At 39.9% G+C, this 26,764-nt stretch overlaps 1 protein-coding gene across 1 annotated transcript in view; it reads right to left on the bottom strand.

Annotated features, from left to right (window-relative positions):
* Nucleotides 1-3,940: 3,940 nt before the first annotated feature.
* Nucleotides 3,941-26,764, bottom strand: part of nxph4 (neurexophilin 4) — a 64,221-nt gene continuing 41,397 nt past the window's right edge. The window contains exon 2 of the mRNA XM_084737406.1: nt 3,941-5,351. Coding sequence (XP_084593532.1) covers nt 4,533-5,351 — 819 coding nt within the window. The 3' untranslated portion in view covers nt 3,941-4,532. The remainder of the gene's footprint in view (nt 5,352-26,764) is intronic.

The raw sequence follows: 26,764 nt of genomic DNA, 5'->3' as shown, positions 1-26,764 counted from the left end.
TTTATTACTTTTCCAACCAAGTTTTTCTTCAAAGCTATCCAATAATTGTCCATGATGATCTTGGACCCACTGTCACTTAATAGGTCCAGTATTTCCAAGGTGCTGTTCACATCACAAACCACTGTCTAGGTTTGTATAGTCCAATGGTTTTCAAACTGTGGTCTGTGGACCAGTGGAGTTTCTTAAGTACGTTGTCAGGGGTCACAAGAAAAAGGAGGAATAGAATATTTTAATTTTATTCAAATTTTGTTACAACAAGAAAATAAATGAATAAATGCATATGTTACTCCAAAACCTCACATGCCTTTCGGTATTAATGGGGCCTTCACAGATGTGACAGTTACCCATGATGCCATAGGCACTAACATACCCCAATACCATCACAGCTGCTGACTTTTGAAGTTAGCACTGGTGACAGTCTGGACAGTCCTTTTACTCTTTAGCTTGGAAGACACAGCGTCCATGATTTCCCAAAACAATTTGAAATGTGGACTCGTTAGACCACAGCACACTTTCCCACTTTGCGTCAGTCCATCTCAGATGAGCTTGGACCCAGAGAAGCCCACTTCTGGATGATGTTGATATCTAGTTTTTGCTTTGCGTGTTGGTGTCCTCACTTATATTTGTAGATGCAGAGACAAACTGTATTTACTGAAAACAGTTTATCTAAGTGTTGCTGAGCCTATGTGGTGTCCTTTATACCAGACCTGTGGCCGGGTCGCCAGATGTGGCCCACTGGAAGGGTTCATATGGCTGGAAAGGCCATCGTGCAAATACCAAAAATAAAAAAAAGTCTAAAAATGTCTTAAAAATGTAACAAATGCTTACCATTAAACTGCTATCAGAACTTTATTTTGAAGGGTTCAGTGATGTGTTCATTAGTAGCGATAATGACCTGTATCTTATATATAATATTAACTTTATTCACTCTGTGCTGTACATGCATGTTGTTTATGTTGTTCTTCTGCTTTTGCTACGCTACTTGCAGCCTGTATGCAGCATGGATGGTATACTCTAAAACAGTTTTGGACATTGTCAGCAAAATTGTAGCTCGCAGTTCATCAAATGGTGACCAACAGTAGAAGAGCCATATACAGAACACTTCTGACCATTCCATTATTAGAGATTTGGCCATTATTAGGACCTTATATCACTTGTGTCTGGCCCACGGCAGGCTGATCAATTTTTCATGTGGCCCCCCATGAAAAATAATTGCCCACCCCTGCTTCATGCCATTACGTTGGTTTTTAATGTGGTTTTCAAAGGTCACAGGCATTCAGTGTTGGTTTTCAGCCATGCAGAGATATCGCCACATTCTCTGAATCTTTCAATGATGTTATGGATTGTAGATGGTGAAATCCCTAAATTCCTTACATTTTTGTGTTGAGAAACATTGTTCTTAAATTGTCAGACTATTTCAGTTCAGTTTGTCACAAAGTGGTGAACCTCGCCCCACCCATGCTTGTGAATGACTGAGCCTTGCGAGAATGTCCCTTAAATACACAGTCATGATACTATCACCTGTTGCCACTCAGCCTGTTTACCTTTTGAATGTTCTAGACAGGTTCTTTTTGAGGATTGCCCAATCTTCCCAGTCTTGCCCCTGACTTGCTCTTGCTCCTGACCCAGCTTTTTTTTTAATGTGCTGCAAGCATCAAATTCACAGTGAGTGTATATTTACAAAAAACAAAGTTTATCAGTTCGAACATAAAATATTTTGGGTTTGTACTGTATTCAACAAGCTAAAAAATATTTGTAGATCATTGCAATGGAATTGGCTGTTTTATTTAGGTTTTACTCAATGTTCCAACTTTTTGGATTTTTTTTTTGGAATTTTGTCTTGTATTATAATAAACACTCTGTGACTACAATGTACTGTTTTTGATAGTTTATTAGGTGTGGACTTTATAATTAAAATATGGGAAACATACCTATATAGACACACCCAGTCATAAATAAAGATAATCACAATCATACACACAAACTTAAACACACTCTAACATGTCAACCACAAAGGAGTACATAAGGATCCTTCCAAGATAAGTAGATGTTTCTTCACCAAACCACTGTAGAGACACTGTGTAACAGAGAGGGGAACTCCAGAGAATCTGGGTCGCTGCAGCTCGATCAATCTCTGTGTCCCAACTGTCCATGGCAACTTGTGTAAGATACATGGACCTCCCTGGACCTCCATCTCTGTGTAATTTATCAAGAGCATAATACGTTATCGAGCCAGAGTAAGATGAAGATTCAATTAGCATCGACTGTGTGTTTTCTAATGAAATTGTGAGCGCCATTATTGTCAGATCAACAGTGTGGAGGGAAAAGTGCCAACAAGTCTGCGCTGAGAGACAGTCTGGCATAGTCGGAAGGCAGAAAATGTTCAAGAGGTGTTTGTTTAATTTAATTTAGGTAGAGACGGGTGAGTTGGTCTCTAATCTGAGAGCCTGACTGATATACTTGTCGACTGATATTATTCAGCCAATACTGGCCTCTCACAGCTCTATTGGTTTATATCGGTATCAGCATGTATGTTGCTGATATACAGCTATATGAAAACTTCTTTTGGCACAACATAATGCAGATTATTTTTTATCTGTCAGCTTTATATGATATATTCTGTGTATGTTTCATCCTTTTTTCTTATGTCAGGCTTAAAATATACATATATGTTGCTCTAGTTGTGTTTTTTATATGTAGTTATTTCTAACGATTAAAAATACCAATGAAAGTTTACCGATTTAGTCCCCCGATATAATTTTGGACAATTAGGTTGATTGAAACTGTAAAATATCTGACTTCCATAGCATATCTTAGTCTTTGCTTTTTGCAAAAAAATATGTGTTTACATATATTCTCTGTACATATTAATAGAAGCCAGCTCCACTTTTGATTTTTTTTAAATGTACACATACTTCACTTTCCTGTTGTGGGATGAAAACAGGTTAATCAAACACTTCATCACAGGTTAGTTAATAATGTTACTGAGTAAACAACATGTGTGCCGATTGTGACTGTAGATCAAAGCAAATCACAAAATGTGTTGGTATATCTAGTTTTTACTGAGAAAAAATATGGCCCTACCATAAAACATCTGCTTTTAGAACAGAGTTTGGTTTATCAGTCTGCCCACTTTTGAGACCCCTGCAAGCAGAGGATTTTAATGTTGATTCACAATACCTGAGCTGACCTACCTTCTAATAATAAACCTCATAAACAGCATAAAATTATGATCAGATCTTCACCCTTGTCCCTAATTTCAGTATTGGATCAGCCCTAGAAATAGAATATTATCCAGGCTCTAATCTGGATGCATATTTTTTTTTTAGCAATAGTGACGCTATGCTGCTTCTTTTTTTCAAGAAGCTCATATTTTTAGCACAAACAAAGCAATGAGCAATGAAAAAGTAAATATTATTAGGTAGCTGAGATTATAACAGTGGCGCCAGGAGTCAATAAAATGTGAGAAAGCCACATGGAGGTTTAGGTGCAACTGAAAAATGTTTGCTCAGATGTGCCATACTTACTTTGCTTGCAAGAACAAACAAACAGAAATCTGTCAGTCACATTATTACCTCCAACAGTTATTTTTCTTTTCAGTTTCAAGATAAATGTGATCAAAACTTATGGCAGATACCACCTTTGGATTCTATTGCTGTACAAAACAACTCCCTCAAAAGGAGACGAACATTATCACCATCTTAAGAATGTTTCACGGTTGGTTTTCATGTCATAATTGAATCCATAACCAACTTTCCTTCAATATGTTTTAGAAAATTAAAAATACATATCTTCACAGAAAGCTTGGGCATGAATTTCCAATCAGAGTGAAATGTAACTTAACTCATTATAGTGTCAGATAGTATGAATATGCTTCACAGTTTGTGCCCTGCAATTGTGCTTCTAGCTCTGAAGAAAAACATTCACGCATTAAAAGACAGACAGTTTAAGAGATTTTAATGTGCTTTTTCATACAGTATATTGTATGCATATCCAGCATAGCATTTCTCATACATATAACTCTCTTATATCCAGGGTTTGAAAATGTAGAGCTGAGAGGATGATTAACAGTCAGTCTACCATAACATAACGTCTGCCATACAGCAATGGCACAGCACAGCCGCCTCAGAGGCTCCCGTTGCACTCGGAGGGCATAATACTGATTCCAGCTGTTTTCAACCGAATTCTCCAAATGCAAAAAGTAATAACACTGAGAAACAAATATCTAAAAACAGTAAGTGTGCTGAGGTTGAGTACATTATTTACAGAAAAGAAAATCAAATAAAAACTGAAGTTAGCAAATACAAAGTTGGAAAATAAGTCAGAGAAATCAGCCATAACCTAACCAACCATAACTCTGATTATACTTGATTTAAATCCACAATTCACAGCAGCGAAGAGGCAAAAAACTGTCCCCTGCTTCTTCATCGTAATCAATATGACTATCATTTCCATCATCATCATTTTAATCATCGTCGTGGTCATTAACATTGTCTCTTTATTTTTGCTCTTTTCAGCTCAGTGTCACTTACTTATCCAAAGTAAGGGTGCTCACTTTGGAAGTTGTAGTCCGGACAGACTTTTTGAACCAGCTTGTAATCAATGCTAAAGAAAGAGATGAAGATACAGATGACTTTGAAGGGTTTGGCACAGAGCCAGGAAGCGTGGGACTGGGTGTGCTCTGTGAAGCAGGTCTGAGATGGGTCGTACTGGCAGGGTTTGGGCTTCTTGGATCTGTTGGTTTTCTCGTACTCCACCCGACAGTTAAAGGTCTTTGCCTCTTTGGGGTCGATGGTGGACTGGTGGGTCTCCTGGAGCTGGACTTCCTGCTGGGTGTGGGGGTGCAGCTGCTGCTGCTGGAGGACCTCAAACTCAACCACTTTGGTTGGCGGCACGATACTGACTGACACGTTTCCCAGGCTGGACGAGTTGTGGCGGAAGTAAACAGTGAACGTCCCGTTGATGTGGTCGATGATCTTCCCTGTCACCAACAAGCTAAACTTCATGGTCTTGACGTTGAAGTAGAAGTCTCCCCAGCCGAAGATCTTCTTGGTCTTCATGGCTGTTTTCAGCGAGGGCTTGCGCTTCGAGCGGTAGCCTGTTTGGTCCAGTAGCAGGGACTGGTTCCGGGCCGAGTCATATGGGGTAAAGAAACTGTAGGTGGGTGGCTTGGATTTCATGGGTGTCTGGTCGATGGAGGTGGAGAAGATCCGCGTTTGGTATGGAGGCTTAACCACTCCCCCTGTTGACCCTCCCACTGTGCCTCCACCCATGCCATACGGAAGAGTCTTCATCACAGAGCCCACTGGGCTCATGTCTGAGAAATCCACTTGCTTCTCCAACCCTTGGACCTGGAGAAAATAAGAAACAGACAGAAAGAAGAACAGGTCAAAGACTATTACATTTGTATTTTCACATATTCTCCAGGAAGCTGTCATCCAAAGAAAAACAACAGCAGTCATTTCAGGAAATTCACAAAAAACAATGTCATATTTTGACAGCAGTCATGTGGAAAATTAAACTGCAGAACTGCTCAGACTGTAAGACACCTGATCAAAATTTATGCCATAAATCCTTTTGAGCATCCAAAGGTCAAATCGCTAATTATTTGGGAAATTGATCAGATGTCAGCACCTGGTACAAAATGAACAAATGCTGGGAATTCAGCCTAGTCAGGGGGCAAACAATTGACCCTTCGCTGAGCCCCTCCTTCAAACAGAAACTGCCAAATCATAGATAACAACCACAACCACGCACTGCAGGCCTGTTGAGCTTTGCATTTCTCAACATGTTGAAAAGGGGTGCAACAGTTTGGAGAGTGGTGTCTTTCTCGTATTCTTTCAATAACCTAAAAACAAGTGCAAATGTACGAGGGATGGTTAAACTCTTTTTTTTTGGGAGGGGGGGGCTTTTTGCCTTTAATCATAGGACAGATGAAGACATGACAGAAAAGGGGGCGGAGAGAGAGGAGATGACACACAGCAAATGGACTGCAGGTGGGAGTTGAACCAGTGGCCTCAGTACATAGGGGAACACGCCCTACCAACGCAGCTACAGAGGCACCACTTTTTTCTTTATCTGCGTGACTTTATCTGGCATGTCTGACTTACTAGTTACCTAGGTGCAGTAATGACACATACAGCCAAATTCGTGTTAGATATCACTGCATTTGACAAACTCATGGGTTATTGCCAGGGGTCACGTTAGGATTTGTTATGTGGAGGATGTGAAGAGAAGGATGTGGCCTGGCATCTTATCAAAGAGGGCTGACGACAATGCAGCTCTCTGTGGCTTAGTTCTTATCCCAAGTCTCTCCCTTGAGCAATCGTGGTCCAGCCAGTCTGCCTGGGGGACTGTCTAAAGGTGCGCTGCACTTAATCTAATCCCCGCGCTTCCTTTTCCAGTGTTATTTTGTGTATTTCTGTCATATTTCACTGTCCGACCAATGTCTGGAGGGCTGTAAATTTAGTCTCAGTCTGTTAGCATTAGCATTTTCCTCTGGTGGACTCAGGGGAGGGGCAGGAGTGGCAACTGCCCCAACTGGTACCCCCATGTTTGAAAAAAACTCTCAGACCGGATCCGCATGTACACACCTGAAGCAGACACACAAGCTCTTGCCAGCAAAGAAATGATGTTCCTCTTCTATGTCGAAGTCCTCAGACATTTTCTTCTTTGTTGAGAGTTTGCGAAGTCAGCTGTGCGTGTAACAAGTCACTATTTCTGAGCAGATCTCTCTCTGTTGTCTGAATCGCTTCCAGGTAGCATGTAAACACAGGTGTGAAGGTATTGCGAGATCTCATATATCTCATGTCATGCCGCTTGGGCAAGAGCCTGTGTACCCGCTTCAGGCGCTACAGTTGACATTTAGGCTAAAAACATGGTGTAAATGGTGTCTTTTTGGGTCAAATTTTAATGTCACAGCTTATGGACACTTGGATTACACCACACGAGCAGGATGGAGACATTTTGTGGGTTTTTTGTGTTCTTTTTTTACATTTTAAAACTGGTCACCATTCACTTCAATTCTACTAGATTTGGCTGCAGAACTGTTTTCCACTGAAGCTCCGGGAGTGATTTGTGAACTGCAGATCTTTACCCATCCTCACATCAGCACAGGGGTGAGTAGATATTGATTGAAATTTCATTTTTAGGTCAACTCTCGCTTTAAACACACGAGTGATTAGATATTGGTTAGAATGAGGTTAATTGGGTGCCTATGTCTGTGATCCATCAATGAACAGAACTTGAATAAGATGGTTCAATGCAATACTTATATTTGTTATGTGACTTTTGTATCATGTTTACATGATTGCATATGGAAATAAAGGCTGTGTAGGGTTTAAAAAAAAAGGAAATCAAAGAAGCTAGATTATCCAGAAATTTACACTAAATCCAGTCTAATGTTGCAACAGTCTGGACAAAAACTAATATGCATAAAAAATTCATTATGTCCCATTTCATTTAACACACATTATCATAATTTTAAACATGTATAGGTCACTCCTCTGCAGAGATCTTTTTCCTCAAGCATCCAAGTTGTTAGATGTTGCTGTGTTTCATCTCTTGAATTCAAGAAAACAAAACCATCTATTTTTGTTAACACACTTTAATTTTGTTGTCAGTGTTGCTCCGAAGAGAAAAACAACTCTGCATGTAAGGTAATGGATGTGAGGCTTTGTTAGTTCAGACAGCTTTCTGCCTTTAATCCACAGTCTAGGTGGTTATTCACAATGCTGATTGACTGGAGATCTTCCTCTGCTCTCTTTCATGTCTCATCAATCACATCACTGCCATGCTCCCATCCATATGCATATATGTTCACATACACACACACACACACTTTAAAAATGCACGCACAGACACATTCACACATATGCAAACTTCAAGCTCGAAGCTGTCATGAAGTGACAGCGAGAGGTATTACAACTATTGGGAGAGGTTACATGTGCTTCCCCCTGAGGATGTATTTGGATGGAGTTTAAAACTGCTCTCCTAGTGGATAAACAAACCAAAAAAAAAAAAATGAAAACACCCTTTCAAAACAAAGTACAGGATCAGATCTTTGTGTCTACTCGTGCGAGGACAGTTTCTGTCTCCCGTCATTCGTAACCAGGGCAGTGGAACCGACAGGTTTGTGCTAAAGCTCTCCTCATCTTTCATCAATCACTGAACCTAATAATAACTCCACAGCGCTATTCGTAGAGGTAACAGTGCAGCGCTCAATACAGCTCCTAATGTATTCAGTCATTCAATTAATGCATCTATGTCTGTTGGCCATTCATTAACATGCCCGCAGAGCTGATTGCTAAGTAGATTGATTGAGGGGAAAATAACTGAAAGTTTATTGACTACTGGAGGAATGAATTAACAAAAAAAGAAAGGTGTGATGAATGACCAGTGACTGGGATAATGACCCAGTGAAGATTCTTAACAGACCCCGACTCCAGGGGTGGGATGTAACTAAGTACAAATACTTTGTTACTGTATTTAAGTAGAGTTTTCAGGCATCTGTGCTTAAAGGAGAAATATTTAAGCCCCTAGCTTTAAAAATATGAGCGCTGCAGTGCAAATAGGGAGCTGGAGCCATAGACGGTCTGTATAATAGGTTGGAGGTTCAGGTCACTGTGATCTCATGTCCCTCACACACTCCTGAATGTGACTGGTGGGAATTTCTTCAAATTTGGTACAAACGTCCGAGATGGACTAATTAGTTTTTGCAGGTCAAAAGCCATGGTGACCTCACAAAACACATTTTTGGCAATAACTCAAGAGTCCATATGCTATTTATGACAAAGTTTCACATAAACATGTGGATTGTAACTAGTTACATGTAATGAAATTACTGAATAAATGTAAATGTAATCTGTTACAGTTACTGGCAAAAAATATGGAATTAAATTATAGTTACTAATCAAAATCTTGGTGATCGCCAAGGGGCCACATCCCAATAGTTTTTTGGGTTGCCTCAGCATTCTCCTGAGGGCACTCTTCTAGTTACACAGCTATCTGTACTTATACTTGAGTCGACAATGCACTTTTGCCACCTCTGTATGCCTCCCTTTGGTGCCATGACAGGAGGCCTCTGCAGTGGTCCTGCAATTTTAAGATGGTGAATCGGTGATGTGAGCTGACTTTGGCATTGACGGGTAGGAATAAGCTACAGTTGATGGCAGAAAAACATCAGAACACGGACAGCAACAAACAGCGTGTACAGTGCATGCAAGATGGGGACTTCCTGTGAATGCGCTGTCAGCAGTGCTGTCAGCTAGCTCCATGTGTTGCCATCTGTCAGGCTAACGCTCTGCTGGTGCAGTCCTAATCATTTCTCTTGCTGATGGCACAGAGCTCGAACTAGCACCATCATCATAATCCTTAACCATCTTCAGTGGCAACATCATGCTATGAACCTCAACCTAACCTTCAGGGTCAACCGTATGAAGCCCAGAAATGATTTTATGATGGGGTCCGAGGTCGACATGAGTCTTTCTGAAGGAAGAAAAAGCAACTGTACACAGTCAGCAACTTTAACAAACATCGATCGAGTGGAAAAAGATGAGTATGGAGAGAGGGCTTCTTCTTCTTGTGGCATGAAAGTAATAAAATGCCAACAGAAACCAATAAATAGATGGACTTTCTATTAGCATAAATATGACATTTTTTGTGCTGGACAGTAAATCCATTTAAAGGGTGAGGATTTGTTAGAAGAAATATCAGATATTTTCTCTTGACATGAAATCCATAAGCTATAGACTTTTTGCAAAACAGCGGATGTTTGCTATAAGGTCATATCAGGCTGCCGCAACCAATGAAAGATAGACGGCTTGAAAATTACAGCTGCATGCTTTTCTTCCTCCTCAGCCTCTATTCAGTCAGATTACAATGAGTGAGAAGTAACTTTTCAGAGGGATGTTGCTGGGTTGATGAAGCTAAGTACACACAGGTGCACACACACACACACACACACACACACACACACACACACACACACACACACACAGTAGACAGAGTATATTTACACAATGAGCATCTCAACTAGAGAGGCTTGTAGTTTACAGCAGAAAGGAACTTCAGCAATAACATACACCGATTAAAATCCATCAGTCATACCTAGAGTAGATTAAAATGTTGTCCCTAACACTATCATAAGACAAGGAATAAACAATAATACGCCAAAAATAGCTTTAGTCTCATACATGCATATATTCAGTTTACATTACTGATTTAAAATCATTTTAGCTCTGAGAAAACCTAGATTAACAGCTAAATCACCTCAGCTGTGACTTGCTCTGCTACATTGTGTATGGATTTAGTCCTACTTATTGCTTATGTTTATAGTCTTTATAAAGTGATCTAGAGATTCATAAATAGGTATCTAGTTTGACAATATTATTATATCTGATTTTGGTGTGCTATTTATGTTAAATTTAATAACACAAATTATCACAGTGATTACACGGTAACAATCACATAAAAACAGATATTACAGGCACGAACAGGACAGGTCAGCTCACCGGTATGACAGTTCTCTATTACCTGTGTGCCTTGATAAATAAAAGTTGCTAAAATCTTCAAAGCAAGGAAGTTAAATTGAAAATAAAGCAGTTAATTCAGCATTCTTCTTTCATTCTCGCAATAGATTTTTTTTGCATTTTTTTTTTTTACATTTGCTAATTAGCACTAAACACAAAAATAAAGTTGAGGTCAATGGAAATGTAATTATTTTTGCAAGATAAAAAGTGAGGGAATAACAGAATTGATTACAATTCATCCTCAGGGGGACATAAATGTTATACCAAAATTCACAGGATCGTTATTATCCCAGAAGGGTAATTTGTCGTACACCCAGCAGTAACCTTCTAATCATCAGACAATAAATACAATATAAAACCACACTGAGTTATTTAAAAGGCCTGTGGCAGCAGCGACAATGAGTTCTTAAGTCTACTGGGACCGCAATCCATCCAGCAGTTGTCAAAACCTTTTACTCAAAACCACAAAAATGAACCTTGTGGTGGTACTAGAGGACAAGTCAGGGGTCACAGATGTCATCAGGAGTCATCCTCTGGACACCCTGAATGTCCAAATCCATAACAGTCCATCCAAATGGTCTGGACCAAAGTGGTGGACTGCCCGACCGGCACTGTTCCTAGAACTAGCCATCACTAATAATCTGAATATGATGAGGTACTATTTGCTGGTGAAAATTAGCTTTATGCTGCCGCACAACACCAAGGCTTTACCTCTCCACTCCCTACTGTCGCCTTCAATATGAACCTGCTCCATTAACAAAGACAAACCATCTCAAGAATGAATAACTTTTAACCCATTCAGCCCACAAGAAATGACTTAAAAGTAAAGGTCAGAGAAAACTTGACTCGGGGAGAGGCTGTGGGTTCCCTCTTGTGGCTACCTGGGGTCCCCACGCTGCAAATTTCCCCACAGTTAGTGAAGCTTTACTCGTGTCAACATGACATTAGCGTTTCCTCCATTTAGGAATGAGATCCCTGTTCGGTGGGATGCTGGGGGGAAATGGTAGCAGAAGGTGGAATAAGTATTGTGGTGGACTTATACATATGTATGATACAGGCAACTCAATAAGAGCACAATCATAGAAAGAACAATCAGATTACAGGGCTTGGGAGATAGAGGGAGGTAGTGAAGAAAATGTTATTAGTGGAGAAGTGAGATGAGCAGAGGAGAGAGCAAGGAGATCTTGTACATTTTCAAGGAATGGGGAACATTAATCATCTTTAACTTCATTTGGAGGTTCATATGAGCAAAAAGCATCTTTAGTCGCTGCTTAGATGGGATACCTACCTGGAAGTACATGCAAGAATGAAATCCAGGGATTGTTCAATGAGGAGGTTATGGGTGCAGCTCAGACAGTGAGAGACCATGAGTGACAGAAAATGACAGAAGCAAATACATCATCAGTGGACTGAGGTGGAGTATCTGTGCTTTACTTGACTATTTATTTTTCTGACAACTTCTTACTTTTATCCTACATTTTAACACAATTATCTGCACTTTTTATGTCTTATATTTTCAAAAGAGGGCTGGTTACTTTGTTAGGTTTAATGCATTTGAGGGGAATTATTGATTACTTTCATTTCGCACCACTGTCAAAATCCCAACATTAGGACTGATCTTAACTTAAATGAATGCGACAATAATACAAAGAAAAAAGACAATTCCTTGGTGTATCTATCAGTGCATATCACACACAACAGATGTAGCAAGATGAAGATGATTCAATATGACAAAAAAAGACGTAACACGCCAAAAAGCAGCATTAAAGAGCCAACAAGACAAAACGATGTAACAAGACAAAAACTGAACAAAATGTAAAAGACATAAAAAAAAGAAACACGTCATAAAAAGGAGAGATTCAGTTTGCTTTGCACCAAAACATCAGGTAGAAGAGTCCTTCAGAAGGTAAATTTGTACTTTTATAGTTCTGAGTACATTTTAAAGGCTGTACTTTTTTACTTTTACTTGAGTTAACAAGAGGAATCAGGACTTTTACTTTTACCGATCTTCTTCTGTACCTCTACTTGAGTAAAGAATGTGTGGACTTTCCCCACCTCTGGAAAAAGACGATGTGACACACACATCAGCAGATAGACGGGGTTTCGAGACTGTGCGGTGAAGGGCTTCACATGAACTTATTAAATAAGAGAAGGTCAGATGAGCTCTAAAATTGACTGCTGAAACCTGATATATCACATGCCACCACAATTAAGATCTCTTTTCATCATTAAGGAAGCCTTGGATCAATGGCAGCACCTCTCCCTTTCTTTCACACTCTCTCTCCGTCTATTGGCTATCTGATCTTCCGTCGACAGTTCGCTCACTCTCACATTCATCCGTAACTTCCACACCTCCTTATAGCAAGAGCATTCAGAGGAAATGGACCTCGATCACCGGCTCCCCGGCACACATCCGACTCCCTCTCCTGCCCTCCCTCCACCCTCCAATCCTCCCCCCTCGAGGACTGATGAGAAGATGAGAGCTGCTTGTCTCGGAGCTCTCTCCCAGGCTTGTTCTTTTGTTTAATTGGAGTTTTATTGGTGACAATCAATTCATTTCTATCTCAGCTCCAGGCGGCATTGATCTGCTGTCACAGAGAAGAGTCAAATGTACAGTTCCACTCCCACCGCACTATAAACCAAAGGGTCTGATGCCAGCTCCTGATAGTTTTTTTTTTTTTTTTTTTAACTCTGTGTTTCTACTGCTTGTTGTGATTAGAAGCAGAAATTACTTTTGAGGCCTTTTCAGGTTTACCTCATATTTCCTCTAGAAGGGTAATAGAAGCTGTAACCTATCTGTGAGCAGTCAGAGGACACTAATTCAGCGAAAGATGTTTTAAACCCAAATGCACATCAGTTTTTACTTTGAAGTCCCTGTTTACCTTAAATGCACCTCCATTTCTGAAAGAGGTGAACGCCATAAATCTGTTTGGTGCTGTTGGAAAGCTGAACATCTTAAAGGGAAAAAAAGTTATCTTACTTTAGTTCTGAACTCCAGAGATGTTTTGTAGAAGTTTTAAACAACCATTGATGCCGAGTTATGAGATGTGTTGTAAATTAGAATGACTAGAGATCCAGAATGTCTTTGGTCCCAATCACACAGCGCAGGTTTGGCAGCGATAGGCATCTTTTTCTAGTTATTTTCTATAGGCAGTAAATATTTTGCTAATGTGCCACAACCAAACTGAAGGTCTCGACCCTAAGTTGGGAAAATGCTGCCTTAACAGTGACCGAACAGGTGAAAAGGTCATTATTTAGGGAAATCGCCACAGAACTGCATCTCTGCTTTTTCTCCATGATATAATTCTGTTGGCTGCACTGGGCTGTGATATGCAGTGCATTCTGGGGCATTTTTTTTTTGTAGCCGAGTGTGAAGGGGATGCGATGAGGGTCAGTACCTCCAAGTTAATGTACAGTGTAGGAAAACAGTGGATTGTCCCCTTCAGGTTGAAAGAAAGTAGTGGCCCCAAGTGAAGGAGGTCAAGTATTTTGGAATCTCTGTAACAACTGAAGGTAAGATTAGCTAAAAGATCAATAGGTAGATCTGTGCACCAGTCCCAGTGATGCAGACTGTGGTGGTTGTGACGATGCAAAGGGCTGAAGGTGAAGTTCTCAGTTTGTCGGTCCTTTCTTTCTAACCCTAACCCTACATGTGCACCTTTGCATCCGTCATGAGGTTTTGAGCCAGCCTCCACACAGCTCCACACACCCCAGAAGTGTTTCAGAGGCTGAGCGTTTTGCCTGCCTGATTTTGTTGATGTGCTCTGATTTTGTTGATTTGGTCATTTTTACTTGATGTGCTTTTATACCATTGATAAGTAGGCTATATAGTACAGACTAGGTGCACATTTGAATTGGAGCACAGCAAAAGAGCTGCTACGGAGACCTGCTGCGACACCTCTGGTGGAATCATAAGTATTGTCTAGAAAGGCCATGATCGGCTCCACCTGCCACACCTGAACATGACTCAGCCGTTAGTGACTTTGTGCAAATGCATCCAAATGTACTTCAGACGGATTGAAATCTGATTGCTCGAACCAGATTGCAAGGTGGCTGATGATCTGTGTGGGTGAGGAAGTGGTGTGAATGAAAGTCTGTGAGGATGATAAAACTTTTCTTGCTCATCATCCATAAATGTGATTCATCTGTGCGTGTTTGAGTTAGCTGATGGATAGTTGCTGCAGTGACTCATTTGCTGAAATTTACAAGTTGTTGTCCTTCTGGAGGTTTTGGCAGTTACCAAATAGCTTATCTCTGGGCTGGAATAGGGCCAACATGGATTTGCATGAAGCTCTGGAATACCAAAAAAGATTGCAATCAGATTTGTGGTCTTGCCAAAGGAGACGCATAAAGTATGTGTTGTTAAATGTGGCAAAGGTGTATTGAACAGTAGACGTAGTGTCTGGAAGACAAGGTAGAGAACCAAAATCAAGTTCAGAGATCTGAACTTGGCAACAGACAAGCAGGTCTGAAACAGGCAAACCAAGAGAATCAAGCAGCTCGACTTCTGTGACAGTAAGTCAAATTAAGAAAACTTCTCAGACATTTTTTTCAGGTAGGCAGGAGGTGGGCAGAAATTACTTTCAAAGATCCTTTCCACTCAAAAATGTGTTTTTCCAGTGTTTATGTCACATAAAATATCTGACCTTGACTGTACCGACTTGTATCCGTGCAGTTTGTCACTAGGGAGGTATTTTCATATTTCTCTTCTGAAGCAGGGAGATGTCTGTGCCATTCTCTAAAATCAGATATCCAAACGTACCCTGAGAAAGCTAGATTTGGTCTGTAAGAAAAGAATTCCAATCACTGCCTAATATGCTTTATGCAGGCGAAGAAATCTGAAACTTCCAGTGCAGAGCAGACATGTCAGTCCAGAGAGCAATAATTAGCATTAGCTGTGTCAGCCACTGCCAGTTACAGGCTAACAAACAACATAAATAATATTAAAGATGCAAACTACACTAACCATTCTGATACATCTGCTAGTCGCTGATCTTGGTGCACAACTCCTCAGCTGAGTCTCACACATGTATGGCAGAACCTCTCTGATGTTTTATGTAATGCTAATGCTAGCCATTTTTATGAGCACTGCTCTGCATTTAACCAGCCGTTTTCCATTCTCAAGTCGTCAAATACGCTCCTTGCCCCTTGGTGACTTATAGACACACAAGGTACCCACTGTGTATTAAACGCACAGGGTGGATGCATCGGTCACACAAACACACTACATTCACCTAGGAGATCAGGGTTTGTGTCTGATGTGGAACCAAAATGTTATTAAAAGTTTTAAGGTAAGAACATTATGTGCATCACTTGATTTGCATCATGTAACTTTCGTCTCATGACTTGCTTCACAGACATGACGTGATGTGCTTAAAGTAACAAAAAAAATTGTCGTTTCCTAAACCTAATCAAGTAGTTTTGGTGCCTAAACCTCAGCCTGGGTGATAAAACAATAGTGATATGTATCAGCAATAACCTTTATCAATAGCAAATAAAAAGCTGTTCAACTGTTTTACCTAAGTGCATTAAATGCAAATCACCATGACATCACATAACAATTACACCCTGGCTCATAAACAGCCGCAACCAGGGAATCATTTAACATGTGTGTTGTTTAGTTGCACCATCAACATGTTAACCAACAACATAAACAGCGTCGAGTGCAGACGGTGAGGAGACAGTATGGGAAAAAAGACAGGTCAGCTCACGGTATTTCATCAAGGTATAAAGGTGACATCATTCACTTGTCCTTACTTATTTTTATGTATTTGTGTGCTATTTATTGTCATGTTAAAGTTAAAAATATTATCTGTGTGCCTTGATAAACAAAGTTGTTCATTTCAGCCTTTCCTTTTCTCTCTTAGTCTTTATTAAAATAGCAAATTAAAAATTATTCTGGGAAAACCATGTTAAACAAAATATGAATTATACTGTAGTGTTTTTCATACTTCAGAGGGCGTCTGGAGGGAAATTTTGAGAGCAAAAGGTAAGACAGAAAATATGGCCTGAGAGCAAAATTGAGAGCAACCTGCACTCTAGATAAACTGACACTTATTACTGATAAGATGCTGCGGGGCAGGTGATCTAAAGGGGGTGGAGAGACTTCACCGAGGCTGACTAGTGGGTAGGAGATGAAAACAACCAAAGCTTGGAAGAGGGGAGTGTGAGACCACGTTTGAGTGTCTGAGGTTGAACTAGAGATGATGTTGAGAAATCAGAACTTCACAGGGTGCCTGAAGCTTGGAGTACAGGTGCTGCTACTTGAACTGAAAGGGCCCAGCTGAGGTGCTTTGGGCACTTAAAGTTGTTATAACATCATATACACCTCCCTGTAGCACCTCAGGGCAGACCCATAGGTCTCCTCCCAGGGATTACAAATCCCATCTTTATGAACACGGCAGGATCCCGCTGGAAATGTTATAGGACGTGGATGAAAAGAAGAATATCTGGGCTGCGTTGCCTGGAGCTGAATAACCAATTGAAATGGACGGGTGGATGTCTTTAGACAGACATAATAGATTTGACACAGGTTTTACCATTTGGTTAGAAGACATTTCATAATTTTAATAATGCTGCTGTATTAATAGAACTAATTTGTGAGGCAAATAAGACAGAGACAGTTGAACTGAACACATTTAGGTGCTGGTGGTGTGGTACTGTAGCTCAGACATGTTCAATTTTACCAGCAGTGACTCCACTCTGTTTTGACAATGATCACATATTAAAAAAAAGAAACTTTTCTTCCCTTTTTCCAAAAAAAGAAATGGGAGGACTGAAAATGACATTTAATTACAAAAAGCAAAATAAAGCCAGGAGGAAAAAAGATAAACTAGTAGGGGGAAAATGGAGAGAGAGAGAGAGACAGAGAGGGAAAAGGAGAAAAAGAAAAGGCAGTAAAAGCGATTTCGCAGTCCACTGGTGTCGCTGGATTATCATGAAAATGAAAGCTACTGAGTCAGGGAGTATCAGGGAGCAAGGAAATGGAGCCGAGACAGATAACACAGTAAGGGAGAAGAAGAAAACGAATAAGAGAACTAGTGTAGAGAAAGCAGAGAGAGGTCTGTAAGACAATATGAAAAGAAAGTGCAAAGAAAGAGAGAAAAGGTAAAAAGACAATATATATACGACAAGCAGTGAGATTATGAGTGCAATAAGCCAAAAATGAGAATCACTTCACCCCATAGAGAATAATCAGAGGTTTCTTGAGAAGTAATATCTGTAATATTGTTTCAAGAAGACCCAGCTCAGCCCTGAAATATTTTTTAGTTAAAGAAGGGATGAAGCCTTTTTCCCCATGTATCAGGCAAAATATAAAAAGTGTTGTGGTTGATCATGAGAAAAAGTTTCACAGAAGAATCTTGCATATACAGCAAATAAAAGCTATATGAAAGAAAGAAAGAAAGAAGTGTGTGAGACAGTATTCTCTACCATTTCATGTCTACATGAGAGGATTTATGAACGTATTATGTGCTAGCTTAAGTTTTATTTGCAGCCAATATTGCAAAATATTGCAGATGCAACAAAGATTGGAATGAGAGGGAAATGTAGAAATCCCAGTCTGTGGCACACAAAGTAACACGCATGCAGTGAAGAATCTACAATATGTAGCAATACAAACCTCCATGGCACTTTTCCATGTCAGTTGTACTGCTTTGGCACTTGGAAACATTTGCAGGTCCTTTAGGGTTTTACGTTTTGCTGTAGTTTTCTGTATAGCATTTAATGTTTCAACAATTAGCATCTTAAATTAACCTGAACCATTGAGGACATTTTTTCTGGGCAAAAGTTTTTGTGCAAGCTTCTTTAAAGGAGACCTATGCTCATTTCCGGCTCTATATTTTACCATAATTATACCACGATTAACGGTTTAAAAAAACCCCTCCTTATTTATCTTATACTGGCTCGTTATGCAGCCCCTCAGCTTATCCTCTGTCTGAAACAAGCCATATTAGCTTAGTGTTTAGCTAAGTTTAAGATTTTCTCCTATTAGATTTTCTCTAAATTAAATACTATAAATTCTCAAAAAGCGCAAACATACGGTGATCTTATGGTTCATTACAGTAGATTAAACTACCCAGCAGTATATAAAGTAGTTAAAATGAGCGCCATCTCCAGTAGTGAAACACAATACATATTATTGCAGTGGTAATATTAATTGAAAATATAAGATATAATCATAAAGCACAGACAGAGACCATTTTACGTCACTATACTCCTACAATCGTTTTCTCGTGTTTTTTTCCCCCCACTGTGGCAGAAATGCTGCTAACTAGCTAAGTTAGCTTTTCACAGAACAGCTGTGCTGTTAAATAGTACAGGAAGATGCTGTAGCAATGTTACATAAATACAGTCTGCAATTTACAGAGTTTCCTGATGGGCAGATAGCCTAACTTTTTACCTCAGTTAGCTGTGCAGTGAGCAGTCTTATTAGCTGAGTCTGTCCACATGGTTTGGGTCCTCCTGGCGGTCCAACAAGCAGTGTAAACCCTCCCCGATGCTCCAAGCTCCCAGTCTAGGCAGCCTAGTCAGCTAATAGAACCCTTGATGCACAGCTAATTGCGCCAAGTAACGGCAGCTACAGTTAGCAGTAGCTGACGATTGCTTCCTCTACAAGTAAATCTATCTGTCCATCCATCAGATATTAACTTTCCTTCACAACTGAAAAAGCACTTTTTGTATGACACATCGAACAACCTCCAAAAACCTCAGTGTCACAATCAAACACAAAGACAGTCATGAAAAATACTGGCATTTTGATAAGTAAGCGTATTTTCTCTCCTTCTTGCCAAGTATGAGATGAGAAGATCAATAACACTCTCAAATCTGTCCAGCAAGTGAGTCTAAAGCCAGCTTAGCTTGGCATAATTGCACTATTGTAGATAAAAGGGAAACAACTTGGCTCAGGCTTAAGGTAACAAAATCAACCAGTACCTCTAAAACTCATTAAGTGACATGTTTTATTAGGTTTCTTTATTCCGTACAAAACCTGAAGAGAATATAAATACGATAAGTTATGATTTTATGGGGCGGTTATGTGAAGGACTATTTCTTGGGGTTGTGTCTAGTTTGTCTGATTTGCTTAAGTCTTGCGAGATTTGTGCATGTTTTTTCCTCATGGTCTAGGTGAACATGATGCTTTTTGCGGGACCCTTCAGTGGGACTTCAGTGGTTCCCGTCTAGACGTGATGATTTCTTGGCCAGGAGCTGTAAGTCTTAGCTGGTCGCCTGGAAACCTCATGATGACAACAAAACTAAGCTAACCGTTTCCCCATGTTTCTACTCTTAATGCTTGGCTAAGATATCTGGCGTGAGAGTGGCATCGATCTTCTGATCTATCTCATAAAAAGAAACAAGCGTACTTCTCAAAATGTCAAACCCTTCCTTAAAACACTCCTCTCTATTCTTGTTGCTGCAGTCATTCATAAACATAACCTTTGTTTGCCATAATCGCACATCGCTGTTTACTTTAGGATTGCAGTGCAGTGACTCACACATTTAAGAGGAACAAGGCCAGCCACAACCAAAAGCTGGAGGTATGATGAAATCAATTGTTTTTCCCTAATTTTTTGGGAAAAAAGCACAAGGGAATAAGGCTATACACAGATTAAATGCCATGAATAGACCATACTGCTCTTGTTAACACCATCTTTTGTAAAACAAGGTGGGATTATGGAACTATGTAAGATATTAACACAGGGGACTGCACAATCACTCAGTGAGTATGAACTACTGCCAAGTAATCATACAATGCTTACAACACATTGGGCATCAGTGCCAGCATTGTGTGTGGGAGTTGTCATTCATGTTCACTGCAAGATTGCTGCTACAGCTGAATCAGAGAAAACACTTGGATCCCAGATGCACCAGCCTAAATAAAACTATAGGACTGCTACAGCCCCCCCAGCAAAAAAAACTAAGAAATATAAAATGTAGCAACAACCATTTAAAGCAGACTAGTATGGCTATGTGTGTATATAGATACAATGTGTATATATATGTCAGTGTGTGGGATAATGATAGTACCAAAAGCAGCAAAACAGGAGTGACTGCTTTGTTGTCCTCAGGGCACACAGTGATGTCTGCGGTGAGGTAAGTTCACAAATGTTCATCTTATGAAACATAAAACCTCAGTGAATGTTAGGTATTATACAAATGCTACAAGCAAGTGCCTGCAGCTTAATAATTTGTATATCGGGACGCCCCTATAGCTCAGTTGGTAGGGCGTGCGCACCATGTATTGAGGCTGTCCCCCTCTCTCTCTACCCCCCTTTCCTGTCATATCTTCAGCTGTCACTATCACAATAAAGGCAAAAAGCCCAAAAAAATAATCTAAGAAAAGAATTTGTATATTGATGACCTGTTGCACAGAGAAGCAAAAAGAAAACCAGAAGAATATGGGTTTACGAAATTCTTCGAAGAGGAGCACGTAGGAGGAGACTGTTGTGATACTTTAGTCTATGAGTCAATATGAATTTGATGTTTGATTTGGTGACTGCCAAAGAGGACATCAGTAAGGACAAAATGGACATCAGAGACCCTGTCAGCACCAAAGAGTGTTTGGTGGTGTGTCTCAGGTAAAATGACGTATTTTACATATATGTATGTATATATATGTTTTAAAGACTCCTTGTCCGTCCTTCTTTTTGACTTGTGATATCTCAAGAATGCCTCAATGGAAATTCCTTCAAATCTGTAAAAAAAAAACACATCCATTTGGACTCAAATGCTATCAGTTTTGCTATCAGTCCTTTGTACTCCTCCGTAAAAATAGTCTCTGAGGACAGCATGTTTCTCACTGGAAATTATTCACTGGAATCATACATGGCAATATAGTGATAAATTAAATTTGGGCCAAAAAAAATAAACCTTTTAATTCCTTCAAAGTCTTCACTACACGTATGTGTCTGGACAAACATGGAACACGGACATAAACTGCAACTTTACTGGTTCGCATAGGCATACAACCGTAAGGTGGTAATTTCAGTTAATATTATTTATAGTGTTTAATAAGTTAAAAGTTGTTGAGTATTCTGAAAGTGATGCCAGCAATAAAATTTGGCAGTGTTGTTGTTGTTAGTTGTGGTGTGGACTCCAGAATCCACTTGAGTTAAATTTTTTTTTTTTACGACTGTTACAGATTGGACATCCAATGAAACTTGAAATAAGGAAACACCTATCATGTGTAGAATATGATGTTTAAATATGAGGTTATAGTCATTATGTGGGGCAAGTTTTACTGCAGATGTGAACATTTTATCAGTATTAATGACCAAAGTTGGAAAGAACTAGAATATTAATCTATTAAAACTATAATAATAAAACAGGGAGGGGAAAATCACAAATTGTCTCTTAGTGAACTACTTGATTCAACTTCCCTAACATCTCTCTGTGCCATCTGCAGACCAGGAAAGAAGTGAATACAAACCTCAGTATGCTCTGTCTATAAAGTCGTTAGAAGATTTTGCTCTCAGGAGTCTGACTTCAGTGGCCATAGATCAACAGCGTGCAGGAGTCCTCCCTTGTTCCTCCTATCTTACTGATCACATCAGATCAGCATGCCGGAGTGTTTCTGCCTGGCTGGCTGGGTGGGCAGACTTCCCACACGTCTCCAGTGATGCCATGGCACCTGATCAATCACCCAAGGCAACTCTTTGGGGACCCATCGGCGAGGAAGGGAGGGACGCACGGAGGGAGCGGGTAGGCATCGGTGGAGTGAGGGTGTCTCGTTTGCATGCGGGATGGCAGGCAATGCATCAAAAGATGACAGCTATCCCATTCTTCCTTAAATAAGAGTGGTGAGACTCTTGCTGGCTGTGCCTTAACTTTAATCATTCATCTAAATAACTGTTTCAGAAGTCTGCTGCCGGAGGGGGCCGCAGCTCCAGGCAGGCTGCCATGGGCGTGGGGGAATATGAAAACTGACGTCGCGCTCCTGGATTTCTCATTTGTAAACGTGTAAACATATATTTGACTCAGATTGCAGAAGCACAAAAGCGCTTGTCCTCATCCCCCACAACTACCCGCCCCCCGTTTCTCCCACTCTCTGTCTCTCTCATAGATTTATGTATTGAAAGAGTTTGAAATTCATTGAGGTTAGACTAAGCAAGAAAAGGTTCGGTGGAGGTGCAGGGTACTCGGGCGCTGGCAGCATGAGCGACGTGTCGAGCAGCTAAGTGACAGTGATTGATGCCCTCTGTGTTTCGAAACTTATCAAGCGCATATACACACTGACTTGTCAAACAGATAAACAGCAGAAACGTTTGAGATAAATAAAGAATCAAATAAACACGAGGGACTGGCAAAGAAGAAGAAGAAAAAAAAAACAAACTATCTGCATAATGAATAGATGAGATGGAAAGAAGGAGGAAAAAGAGAGGCAGAGATTCCCAGCGGGTGAAACTGAGCCTGGGAGACGTCAGTTGGGGAGGGATACAGGGACACATGGGCCTGTGACGACTCCGACAAGTCACCCAGGCGGCAAAATAAAGCCCGGCTTCCTCAGATTTGTTTCCAGTGCTCATCAGTAGGAGAGCTGGATGACGGATGGACTGGCGCTGGGCGCAACGCGAGCGTGTCAAAGTTAGTCACCATAATAAAGACCTGCTCTTTTTCCTTCCATTCGCTTCCCTTTTTTTTGCAGCCACCTGCCGTCCCTCCGCCTACAACCCATTTCATTTCATTTCAGTTAAATCTGCCTTTGTTTGTCTTCCTTCACCCCTCCATTTCTACATCGTTCCTTAATTCCATATCTGATCTGTTTTCCATTCATCCATTTTTCCTCCTTATTCTTTTATTTCCTTTTTACTTCTTTTTTCTTCCATCCAACCATAACATGAGTAGAACTGTGACTAGCCTTCTTTAATTCTTCCCTCTTTCTTCATCTGTCTCCCTCCTTCCTGCATCCTTCCTTTTCTCCATCCTTCCCTCCATCCATGACTTAACTGCAATTATTCCAAAGTGTGTAGTAGAGCTGCCAATCCACTTGAAGATTCTGTGTTATTGTCATGTTTTGGTTCATTTAGATGTGAAAAATACGGCTACGTACGAAGGTGCAGCAGCTGGGGGCAATAATGATGAGAGCAATAGACAAACATGGTAAAGGGTGAGAAAGTCCACGTAAGGGGAGGGGGTCAGGGTAGATGGGAGACAAAAAGTTGACTGTTTTAAGGAAGTAGTTATTTTAACTCAAAACACCATTTTCCTAAGTCTAACCAACCAGACGGTGACCATCACCTGAAATGTTTCTCAGCAAGCTTTATTCTGAAAGTCAAATCAGACGTTGCCTCTGTGTTATTGCTAACTTCACCACAGTTCATTTCCCAGATTGATTTATTGGCATGATGTAACAAAAAATTTCATTAAATATCATTAGATACATCAATAACCAGCCTGTAGAATAAATTAATTAATTCAAATCAAGAAATTATTAACAAGATATACACTCAAAGAGGAGTAAAAGGCAGAGAATAAGCTGTGAGAAGAATTAACATTTATCATGTGTGTTTGTCCCGTGTGCTGTGACATGCATTGAAATATGTTGCAGCTTCCATGGTGATGATACTATTTTCTCCCAGAGGATTTTTCATGTTGGTTTTAATCAGAGAGTGTATGAGATTACATTTAACTTTTGTGAGGAGCTTTGTCATAATGTCTTCATATTTGCTACAGAGTAGCAGGAAATGTTGCTCTCTCTCTCTCTCTCTCTCTCTTCACATCTCTCTATTCTACATCCCTTTGTTCTTGCGTCCTTCCCTGTCTTCATCCCTCCGTCCACTGATCCAACCATGATGACTGGACCAAAGTTATGACTGGTTCCTTTATTCATTCCTTAATTGCTCATTCAACCTATCCAATTTTCTTTCATTTCTTCATCCTTTGTTTCCTTCATTTTTCCATTTCTTTATCCTTCAATCCATCCATTGGCAGTATTACAATTCTTCTGTCTTTCTACCTTCCATCTGTTCATCCTTCCTTTCTTTATCCTTCCATCCTCCGACACATCCATCGTTCTATCTAGAGCTGCATCAGTTAATCAATTAGTTGTCAACTATTAAATTATTCACTGGTCAAAATTTTTTTCTGATTTCAGCTTCTTAAACATGAATATTGTCAGGTTTCTTTACTCCACACTGACATGAAACTGAATATCTTTGTGTTGTGGACAAAACAAGACACTGGATGACGTCACCTTGGGCTTTGGGAAATAGTCATCAACATTTTTCACCACTTTATGACATTTTACACACCAAACAACTAAGCAATTAATCAAGAAAATAAATGCACACATTAACTGTGTCTAGCTCCTGATGTTTCCTTCTGTAATTCAACCCTCAGTTCATTCAGTTCATCCATGACTAGAAATGACAACTTGTTTCAGATATTTTCTTCCTTAATACTTTGATCCCTTCATCCATTATTTCTTCCTTCAATTTCTAATTTCTCCATCCCTACTTTATGTCATCCTTCCTTGTGTCCTACATCCATCCTTCCATCAGAAAGAATTGTGACTAGCTCCTCCTTAATGCATCCTCCAACCTTCCTTCATTTCCTACGTCCTTCCATTCATTCACCCACTCATCCATGACAACAAGACTAAAGTTATAACAAGCTCCTGATACTTCCTCCCTTCTTTCCGTACTGTAATTTCTCTCATTCATCTTACTTAATCCATCCATCAATTCTTTCTCTCTTCATTCACTTTCTCCTCCCATCTTCCCCCCTTGATCTCCTCCCATCCTCATTCCTGAGTTACATCCTTTCATTCATCCATGACTGATGGGAATTACAACTTGTTTCAGTTTCAGATTTCTTTACCTTCTTTCATCCTTCTTCATTCCTTCCATCCTTACTTTGTTCCTTAATTTTGTCATCTCTCCTTTTATGTCTTTACAGTTCCATGACTATCACATGACAAAAGTTTTAACTAGCACTAACAGATTACCTGCCTCTGTTTTTCCTTCCTTCATCCATCATCTCTCTCTCGTCATACTCTTCCTTCATTTCCTCATCTTTCCATTTTTCTTGCCCTGATTTTCCTCCATACATTTTTCCATTTGTCCCTGCATCGATCCATCCATCCATCCATTCGGAATGGGTGATACCAAGCTTTTTTAATTTGATATGATACCAATACTGGCCATTTTTTAAATGGGTGTGTAATTTTTTTTTAAAACAATAGTGATATTTAGAAATCACATAGCACACACTGGCCATTAGCACTAAATTTATTACAAAAGCAAATTGTAACAAAAATGTTGCTAATTAGTGGAAAAAATAGTCTATCCTACAGAAATACTATGATAAAATAATAAGAAATAAATGATTATCATCTTCTTTGTTCTTGATCAGCTTTCAGGGTGTGTTGATTTTAAATGTTTGAAGAGGTTACAGGTCATGGCAATGGACTTGGATCAAATCAAATCAAACTTCAAATCCCCCTCTCACCACACCTAAATGTTAACTTACAAAACCATATAGACTGACTAGAATGCAGAAATCTGCACCACAGAACACACATTATAATTGCTACAGTCACTTACATATACAGACAATAATTTAACACGACCTGAGAGAGAGACATTAAATTTCATTCTCGCTCGATTTCAAGTTTCCGCCCACAGTTGACCTTTCCACCTGTAAGATGGATCATGGTGAGAGTTTGTTTATTAAATGATACAGTTGAGCCAAACTCCCCACTATTTTGGGAAACCATGTTTATGGATACTATTATTCTAATTATAATTATAAAAATTCTTATGAATGCAATGATCACCCAATCTGAACAGCACAGTCCAGCCCACTTTTCAAATGGCCAGTCCATCCCTGGATGTTGCTGCTGTGCGGCACTTTGTTGTCACAAATAGTGCATCTTGGTGTATTTTTATCTACAGGTGACAAGTTGCACCAGGCTACATTACATCTCAGTTCTGCCTTCTGATGCAAAAGTGTGAGACAGCTCTAATGTCTCATAGGTTTCCAGTCATGTCACACTGGCCAGTTACATAAAAATGCCAGGGCTGTTTAGTGGCACAAACATGATCCAAAAATACTAAATATGTCAAAGTAATGCTGCCACACATGATTTGTATTTATGTAATGTTATTAGAGTTTTTTTTAAAGGAATCAATACCAGATGAGCAGCGCTTGACAATCGATGTATTGACCTCGCAGAATCGATCCTTCTTTCCCTACCATTCACTTTGACATTACCAGAACTGTGACAAGCTCCTGAT

The sequence above is a fragment of the Lutjanus erythropterus genome, chromosome 2 (assembly GCF_056507025.1).
Source record: "Lutjanus erythropterus isolate fLutEry1 chromosome 2, fLutEry1.hap2, whole genome shotgun sequence".
NCBI classification, from domain to species: Eukaryota; Metazoa; Chordata; class Actinopteri; order Lutjaniformes; family Lutjanidae; genus Lutjanus; species Lutjanus erythropterus.
Note: the sequence above shows the minus strand (reverse complement) of the source record. Positions and strands in the feature narration are given on the sequence as shown.